Consider the following 10,031-nt stretch of genomic DNA (forward strand, 5'->3'; position numbering starts at 1 on the left):
AGCTATTAGCAGAAACTCAATATAATATAAGGTATGTTTTCATTAGTGTATAATCACCTAAAAATAAGAATTGTTGTGTTTTTGTTTCCCAGGTCCTCTTCTGTAGGCTGCCATGTTGAACGACCATGTTTCTACAGTAGCCCAGAAAAGACAAACTGGCAGTAGATGGGGGCTTCCCGGTTTAGTTTCACGGTCACCGTACTATTTCTCCTACACACTTTGAATTGTCATTCAGTTGGTTGCAATCTGCAACTTCACCACTAGATGCCACTAAATCCTACACAGTGGTTCCTTAAATAATCTCTGCTTCACCCTCCCTCCTCGAAGTGTAAAAGAAGAAACTACAGTGGCCGCTACTGTAGAAACATGGCGGTCCAACATGAGTTCATGGAATGCCACTCACTGAGTCTGTAGATGAATATCATATTCCATTTCTGCCAATCAATCCTCCCAAATTTTACACACTGGACCTTTAAGTCAAAGCCACAGATGAAGGTCAGGTCATCCTGTTGGACTCCTTCTGCACAGTGAGTTTAATTTGCTTCCATTAAGGTGACCCAAACAGATTTCTTTTATTATTGGCCTTTAAACAGAATGTGATTTGGCCTGTTACTAGCTGTGGATGTGATACTTCCTCTGATGGTTTTAGAGGGAAATGCTTTATAATGAGCAAAAATCAGTGAATGAGTATGAGCATGTCCACCCCACCAGGTTGCCAGGTTGTCGGCCAAAACAGCTTTTCAGAGCTGTGGAAACCGGGAGCACACAGGCATTGTCTGTCCCATTGATAAAAACCCAGAATGCTGACTCTGCTGAACTGCAGCCAGTCTAATGGCATCTACGTCCGGTCTGCAGCAGCTAGCGACCCCGAACCCCAACAACCTCCCCAAACTGCACCTAAAACAGCCCCAACCCCGTTGCCTGGCCCAGTTGCTCTTGGCCTGTGGGTACATGGAGCGGCTAAGCCCCTGTGCTGGCTGGCCAAAGCCCTGTGGGATTAGACTAATGCAGGCAGCGGGAAGCCACTGATGGTGAAACAACAGGCATGGGAAGTGATCCCTATCTTTAAATTAGAATTCACTCTTAGCTACTAACTACGGCCTGTTGTCTTTAATTTCAGTTATTGTATCTTTATATATTGTATATGTGAGTTGTAAAATGATTCTTTAGGTTGTGCATCTCTAACAGTCTGCATTCATCAGTAGAACACTGAGACAGTATACCTAATTTTAATTTTCTACACAAAAATGACTCAACACTCAACTTTGAACTGCATTCTCACTGTTTGAACACATGTCCTCACAATGAACATATATATGAAAACATTAAAAAACCCAACCACAAAGTAAGGCAAGGCTACTTTATTTGTATAGCACCTTTCAACAATAAGGAAATTAAATATATGTATGTAAAATCTTCATATAAGGCCATTTAGACAAGATAAAAGAAAGCACTCGTGGAGCGGTAATTTTGAAAGCAGACTGAAGTCAGGCCTTGGAAGGGAGCTGGCCAACTATCACCTGATTGTCGAGCTTACACCATGGAACCCCTTTCAGGCTTAGCCCAAAGGAATGGAGGAGGTATTCAGATCCTTTACTTAAAGGTCCAGTGTGTAGGATTTAGTAGCATCTAATGGTGTAGTTGCAGATCGTAACTCGCTTGCTTCCTCCCCTTCCAAGCCCAAAGGAGAAACTATGGTGCCTTTTCCGTGATTTCTGAGTTCCTCTCCTCTCCAGAACAAACAGACCTGCTGATTAAAACTGGTAAAAACACTAAATAAAGCAGTTATACCTTAAAAATCAGTGTTTCTCCGACACTGTACAGCAGACAAAGGATGTCCCAGAGGGGCTGCGAGCCAAGCTGCTCCTAGCATTAGCTCAGCTTGTTTCTCTGCTCACTTATTATCCAGATGCCCAATAAATAAAATACTTAATCCGGTTAAAATGTAGAGTTAAAAACAACCAACATCAAAAAAGTGTATGGTAAAAATGTGGCATAAAACTGGATAATACATACATTTATGACAGCTTCTGGCCAACAACCACAACAATGACACATGCACAAATAGGATATGACGCCATTGACAGGAAACCGGTGACAGATTTCTCTGGGTTTGAACATTGTTGAAAACATTTGGGATATGTAAGCACACAACTTAACAATATATATAACATAGGTCTAGTGTTTATAGACATTTTAATGTTACATGTTATTGCTTTAAAAATGGGCATTTAACTGTTCATTAGTGAGTTGATGTAAATTGGATGTAGTTTCGTTATTAAACAAATAAGAAAAGTAAATATTACAGAGTCTGCAGCAAGAGGGCCTCCTCCTAATGAACTATTTCTATTTTAGGCTTTAAAATAGCATAATGATTTCCATTTGAAAACCCCAATGTTAGTTGTTTTAAGGCTGCTATTCTTTCAACTGCAGTAAAGGATATTAGTAATATGTTAGTAATACATTTGCAGCCCATCCATCTGTTCTCTCTGTGTCAGTTGTTGTTGCTCCATTGACCCTGGGCAGCATTGTTTCTAAATCTGCCCTCCGTCCAAACACACAGGCAGAACAATACAGCAGCATTATGTCACTGACTGACTGACAGAATAGATATGTGTGTATCTTTTTGATGCATTATCACTCAGGTAAAATCCCTCTGTGTCTATAGTTTGCTTCCTGACATCATTGTCTCTGTCATGCCCTCCTCTTCGTCCAGCAGGGTTTGTTTTGGCAGCCCTGGGTGTCTGGTGTGTGGGTGGCACTGGGTCGCACCAGGGTCTGGACCCAGTGGTGCCCCCCCGATCCTCAACCCTGATTCTGCTGACAGGGTCCAACACACCATGAGATAATGTCATTCCAGAGGGATCGTGGCTAAAGCCTCTCTTTCTGGCTCTCAGGTATATAAAGAGGAGGCAGCTGTATAGCAGAGGACAAAGCACTCTGGAAACATTTTTCACTCATTGCTTTTCATCCAGATTCTGTTCTGTCTACCTTGCCTCGCCTCTCTTGCTTCACCTGCTGGACTCTGAGCTGAGCGGGTACGTCTGCCAACCTGAGCCAAGCCAAGCCGAGCTAGACCAAACTCTCCAGTCGCTATGGATATTGCCATCCAGCACCCCTGGTTCAGACGTGCCCTGGGCTCTGCCTACCCTGCCCGACTCTTTGACCAGTTTTTTGGAGAGGGCATGTTCGACTATGACCTCTTCCCCTACAGCACCTCAACCATCAGCCCCTATTACAGACAGTCGCTGTTCCGCAGCTTTTTGGATTCCTCCAACTCTGGCACCTCCGAGGTAACTAAATGAGACTCAGGAAATATACTGAGCCTCTTTAGAGAAATGTGGAGACAAAGTTGGCTTTGTTTATATGTTCATAGGAGAACAGATATATAGAAAGCAAATGATTGTGTCAAAACAAAGCTTTAGTAATGTTAAGATAACACCAAAGCTCATCTTAACCTCCCTTAAAATTTAATTCAAAATAGTTATTGCAATTTTTTGTATCTAGTGTTGCAATTTGTTCTTTCCTAAAAAACACGGATGCTTAGATCAATATAAGTAAATGCAATTTCCTTATAACTATCAATAGTTATGGTAGTTATGAGGTTCTTCTGTCCCTTTTATCATCCACTGTCCTAATGTTTGTGCAGTTATTACATTCATTTGTACTTAAATTTGATATCTTGACTTTGTTTGATTCATTACTTGAGTTCTCTACATCTAAACCTAAGTTCTACATCAATGACTTACTTTCAGAGGTTCAGTCTCTTATATATCTCTCAATGGTCCCTCTCTATGCTTGCTGTGTCCCCCTCAGGTGAGGTCTGACAGGGATAAGTTCACAGTCTACCTGGATGTCAAGCACTTCTCCCCTGATGACCTCAGTGTGAAGGTCACTGATGACTTCGTGGAGATCCAGGGCAAGCATGGAGAAAGACAGGTAGCGCTCCTCTTCTCTGTTGTAAACACACTTTATCACTTTTGAAAATAGTTAGTACGACTATTTAAAACAGCATGGGGTCAATGTATACTGACAGGGGTGTTTGTTATGTTGTTCATTTCCCACCAAAGACCAATGTAACCATGATCAAAAAGCGACTTATAAAATGTAACTGCTTAAAGGTAATAATAAGAGGTTTGCGTGAGAGCTGGTTTAATGTTTAACAGAACTATAAGAGCTGGCTGGTAAGTATAAAACACTTCTCAGCAGGACAGACACTACTGAATGACCAAACTATTATAGGAATACTACAGGCAGCAGTGTGTCTCTGTTATCCTCTCATTCTTCTGTGACAACACATTGCTACTTGTCACTTTGAGCATGAAGGTGACACTACAGAGGATATAGGCTACAATATAGTATAGCTATAGTTATATGTATATATATATATATATATATATACACACACAACTGACAGACAGGAGGGAGTGAGGGAAAAAAGGCCCTATTACAAATCTGTCTGCTACTTCAGCACCACAGACAGCGCCATTCATTTTGCATACACAGCACAGTAAAGCTACTGATATTTCAGAGCCATGGTCGGATAAAGAATCAATGAGTCAGGCAGAATAGACTAACATATTCAATAATCCCTCTGCCCCTACTCTCTCTCTGCTACAGGGGCATGGAGAGGGGGGATGGCAGGTTGACATGGGGGATTACATCCCCCCTCAAATCGCCTGCTGCTGAAATGATGTGTATATGATACGATTTTTTAACAAAATGAGACTGAAGACAAACAATGACTGAAAAAGATTCCTGTATTATACAGTATACAGTAGTACAGTAAGTATCTACAAAATGTATTTTCTCATATTATCTTTATCAAGATAAAGAATCCTTTTTTATACCTGAGGTAGGGTATACATTGTGCAAAACAATGCATATTTCCTTTTCTTTGTAAAAAAATAATAAAGCTACTGACATGGGTGACATTGAAGTCAGAAGTAGATAGCACCCTCAGCTGCTTAAAAAGAGTATCACGATTTATTTTTCATCTCACTGATTTGAATCTTCATATATAAGTAAATATATATCAACTTTATTTTTATGATTTTGTTCAGAACCGACAGGTCACCATGGGCAATAGAACATAGTTAAAATGTTATTAGTAGTGCAGTTAGCTTTGTATAAAGGGTTATATATTATTACTCCCATAGTGAATCTTCATATATTTTTATCACAATTTAACTGTCTTGTGATATATCCTTACATTACAATTCTTCCCTAAATGCCTGCACAATAAAACCATGTGAATCAAATAGTAGTCTATTCTGGGTATATCCTACTCCACAGTACATTAGGAAAGACAAACTCTAGTAAATTTCCAGTAAATGTCCCTAAAGTGTACAACTGCAACTAAATGACTGTACTCCCATGTCACAATGAACTACATCTAAAAGGCTTGTGTGAGGGTTTATGTAACCTCCTGTATTAGCTAGCAAGATCACCTCGTTTCAACAGCACTTAGAATACACAACATCATGAGGCAAATCCATTATTTTCTTCTTTCAACTGTTAGATTTGTTGAGCTTCAAAATGTTAACAGTTTGTTGAACAAAATTAGTAAATGTTATCTTTGCAAAGAGTTTATTTGTATAACAACTGAATTTAATTATTGAAATTGACTTTTCCTTTAATCACTGTGAATCCTGCTGTTTTTTAGGACGACCACGGTTACATCTCTCGTGAGTTCCACCGCCGCTACCGCCTCCCCTCCAGTGTTGACCAGTCAGCAATCACCTGCACCCTGTCATCTGATGGTCTGCTGACCCTGAACGGGCCAAAGGTAATGGGGGGGAGTGAATCTGGCCGCAGCGAGCGCAGCATCCCTGTCACCCGTGACGACAAGCCCAACGCCGCTGCATCCTCCTAGAGGCCAAGTGGTGGGGGCTGACGAGGGGTGCTGGAGGAGCTTGACACCCCTACAACCTGCATTAACTGGGATGGACGAGAATCTCTATCTCCCAACCCTTGGCTTCTTCTCCCTTTTCTTTAGAGGATATCTGTGTCCTCCTCACTTCACCTTTCTCCTCTATAGATTCTTCTTAGCACACTCTTACAGTATTATTAGTATCATTGTTTTGAGTATAACAAAAATCTCCCCCCGAGGATGGTTAAGTGAAGGGCGGCTGGACTTTTTAAGGAGAAAACTCATCTAAGGACGAGACATTCACATGACCTGATGCCTCATTCTGCTGATTGATCTGTGTCAGAGCAAGCACTCTGAAAGTATAGATGGTTGAGGTTAAGCTTGGAGGTAAATGTCACATGTCTTGTCTCAGATTTTTCATCAGTGAAGTTCTGAGGCCCTGGCTGCTTCCATTCTTGTGCTGACTCTTTAAACCCTCTCTTGTCTTAAATATACCCTGTACTGTAGTCTAGGCCTTGTTCAGTGGATAACTGCTCATTACTGAGAAGTCCATACTAAATAAACATACAATAAAGCTGTACAATTAACAAAAAGCAACTCTTGTGAGAATGTATTCTTTACTCTTCACATCAGGTTTCAGTTTAATCAGTGTGGTGCTATCTAACCCTTTCTAAGTCCAGCCCCTTTTTGATCTGTGCTCCAATAACAGTTGAGGAAGCCTCGGCCAACTTTCTCCTTTCCTGTACTTAGATATGCTATGTGTTAGGCTCGATATGCTATGTGTTAGGCTCGTCTACATTGAAAAGACAACCATATTTTGAAGGTGGTTAAAAGATTAAAGTTACATATACATAATCACATCCTAAGTAAATGTTAGCTAACTACCTAACAATTGATGTAAATAAGCTAGTTAGCTAACTTGCGTTTTGCTAACATTAGCTTTCTGATGTAACTATCTCACTGATTACTGTATTACTATACTGTACTATTTTCAAGAGCATGGAGGAAGCTCCACATGGATTATAAAGTAATAGTGATGGATTTAAGATGCATGAAATATATATCAAACAAATATCATTGAATCAATCTCAGAAACTGAAAGAGAGTGCTCTGAAAGTGTACAAACATCATATTTAATGTGTCTTATACAAACCTGTATTATCATATTCACATTACGTGGGTAACAAACCAATTAAGAAACCATAATGAACAAATCTGAAGGCTCAACAGTGAACAGTGCAAGTTAAAAAAGTTAGGGAAAAAAAGCAAAAAGTTCAGATATAAACGGTTGTTCCTTTTACTTGAATATATAGGTTTAACTTTGAAACTTTCACCTTTACGTTCTCTCCTCACTTTGCACATGAAGTGCTAAGAACAGCACAAACATAGACAGATCTAAAGTGAAAGGAAGGGAAGTTCATATAGGAGAAGAACTGGATTGAAGATACCGAATCCACATCAGAGGGTGCTTTGTTTACATCCCTGATCCTGGAAATACACAAACACTCTTTTTTCATCATTCCACACTTTTATGTCTAGGACACACTTATTTAAAATAAACTGACAGATTATCATTCACTCTCCGTCACTGTTTGAAGTCTTGTCAAAATAGTCTTCACTTAAGTCCCTTTGGGTCTTATTGTTCCTTCACTTGGATGTTTGAGCTTCACTGTGAAGAATAATGTACTGATGTGCTTTCGCGTTTATTTGCCGAATGGGGAGAGTTTCTTTGTGCTCACATTAAAGATATACTATGCCCGTTGTGTAAACTAGTAAATGCACCATTCAAAGTTGGCCCCTCCTCCCTAACTTGAGCAAGTCAGAAAACACCTTTTTTGGGCAACAGAGAGAACAAATAAGTAGAGGGAGTGTCATTAGCGAGAACAAAGCAGTGAATCGGAGAAATGCAATGCTATTTTCTGACTGAGTCACAGTGGTTCCTTTTTAAAAATAGACACTGCCTCATGTCCGCACAACTTTGCAGGAAGGAGCCAAATTTCTGAATGTTTGTGTTAATGCAGCTGAACTATAGGTCAAAAAGACACAGACACACAGACCTGCAGCTCGTTATGCATCCATGGTACAGACTGGGAGCAGATGATAAAGATAGCAATATAACCTGGTTGCTATGTTTTTATAGAGACAATGGTTTAACATATGTGGTACCTGTTGGAGGGCCTGCAGGTCCTCCAGGGTCTGCTGGGCAGCCAGTCTCAGGCTGGGCTGTGCTGTAGAGGTAAGCCGGCGGACACGAGCCTGGAGGTCTGGATCCAGCAGAGAGGAGCCCAGCAGGAGCAGCACCTCCTCCTCCAACAACACAGACTGCAGGAGACGCAGAGAGTGGAGACACACCTCCCAGTCTCCATCTGTCAGACAGACAGAGCTTTTTAGTAGTGTGGAGGCTAAAACCTGCACATTTTTTACAGGAATATAGTCTATATAAAGTTGGTTTGCATAGCCCCAGGTGACATTGCTGACTTAAAGGTCCAGTGTGTAATATTTAGGAGGATCTATTGTCAGAAATTTAGTATAATAATTATAGGTGTTTTCATTAGTGTATAATCACCTGAAAATAAGAATCGTCAAACTTCTGTTAACTCAGAATGATGCTTCATTCTGCTGATTGATCTGTGTCAGAGCAGGCACTGTGACAGTATAGATGGTTGGGGTTAAGCTTTGAGGTAAATGTCACAGATCAGTTAAGTTCTGAGGACTGGCTGCTTCCATTCTTGTGCTGACTCTTTAAACCCTCTCTTGTCTTAAATATATCCTGTACTGTAGTCTAGGCCTTGTTCAATGGATAATTGCTCATTACTGAGAAGTCCATACTAGAGAAACATACAATAAAGCTGTACAATTAACAAAAAACAACTCTTGTGAGGATTTATTCTTTACTCTTCACATCAGGTTTCAGTTTAATCAACGTGATGCTAATTGACCGTTCCTAAGTCCAGCCCCTTTTTGATCTGTGCTCTAATAACAATCAAGGAAGCCTTGGCTAACTTTCTCCTTTCCTTTACTTAGATATGCTATGTGTTAGGCTCAATATGCTATGTGCTAGGCTCGTCTACATTAATTCAGAATAAACATTTTATATTTACAAATGCTGAGGGTCGCCTTCCATGGAGTCCGCTGTTGAACTGCTGTGTTTCTACAGTAGCCCAGAAGGGACAAACTAAACACTGGCACTAGATAGGAACATTCCGCATTTCCCGGCCACTCTAGTTTCTCCTTTGCACTTGGAAAAGGAATGTGAATCAAGGGAGTTGCCACAACTACACCGCAAGATGCCACTAAATCCTACACACTGGAAGTATATCTATTACTTTTGCACAGAGCTCCTAAGGGGACATGAGCAAACCTCATGCACACTAAAGGTACCCCATGGGCAGTAGTAACTAGTGTATTTATGGTTCTCAAATGTTTCCTGGCATTAAAAACATTCTTGCAATCATTAACAATGATAGTGCAACCAAAACAAATAAAAAAGTATCCAGGTTGAACTTTTGTGAAGGTCAGCACGATAGCATCAGAAAAAACCTAAAAACCATAAATCATATTAATTCAACTTTGTTTCACTTCCCTAGTCATCTACACCTCCCCTGCAAAAGCTCTATGCCACACCAGGGGGGCCTGCCCCACAGATAACCCCTGATATAAATGTTTGACCACAACTGTACACACCAACTATTCAGTGGTCCTTTATCAATGGGTCCTTTTATTGTGAAGGCAGTTAGTCATTATACTGTATATAACTATGTACCATTAACATGTGTGTAATCTCCTTACCATCTAGCAGGCTCCAGATAAGACGCAGGAGGTTTTTACTGATGTACTTCAGTCCTTTAACACTGATGCTGACATTATACAGAGCCATCAGCATCAACCTGTAGCACAACAAGAGCAAAGTCAGTTTTACTAAAACACTAGTGTGTACTGCAGAAGCATAGCACTGACACCTACTGCCCACATCTAGAGTAACATGCCTGACTGAATCTATGAGTTCATTCGTTTGAGCTTATAATAAGCAGCGCCATAAGTGGTGGGTGTAAATGGTGGCTGGTCTACACTATATAGTATATATATACACTATATGGACAAAAGTATTCGGCCACCTGACCATTATACCAACAGGGACTGTAATGACATTATATTCAAA

The 10,031-nt window shown here is 40.4% G+C and overlaps 2 protein-coding genes across 2 annotated transcripts in view; one reads left to right on the top strand and one right to left on the bottom strand.

The window, feature by feature from the left end:
* Positions 1-3,095: 3,095 nt before the first annotated feature.
* cryaa (crystallin, alpha A) lies at positions 3,096-5,875 on the top strand. Its single transcript, XM_035677888.1, has 3 exons — positions 3,096-3,293; positions 3,817-3,939; positions 5,666-5,875. Exons 1-3 carry the CDS (start codon positions 3,096-3,098, stop codon positions 5,873-5,875), a joined length of 531 nt encoding a protein of 176 aa, XP_035533781.1.
* Positions 5,876-6,940: 1,065 nt separating this feature from the next.
* hsf2bp (heat shock transcription factor 2 binding protein) overlaps positions 6,941-10,031 on the bottom strand; it is a 9,396-nt gene continuing 6,305 nt past the window's right edge. Inside the window, exons 8-10 of the mRNA XM_035678030.1 lie at positions 9,662-9,759; positions 8,039-8,238; positions 6,941-7,360 (exon numbers count right to left, since the gene is read on the bottom strand). Of these exons, the coding sequence (XP_035533923.1) occupies positions 7,331-7,360; positions 8,039-8,238; positions 9,662-9,759 (328 nt within the window). The 3' untranslated portion in view covers positions 6,941-7,330. The remainder of the gene's footprint in view (positions 7,361-8,038; positions 8,239-9,661; positions 9,760-10,031) is intronic.

Source organism: Morone saxatilis, unplaced genomic scaffold (genome assembly GCF_004916995.1).
Source record: "Morone saxatilis isolate NCDOM2014 unplaced genomic scaffold, NCSU_SB_2.0 Contig6, whole genome shotgun sequence".
Lineage (NCBI taxonomy): Eukaryota > Metazoa > Chordata > Actinopteri > Moronidae > Morone > Morone saxatilis.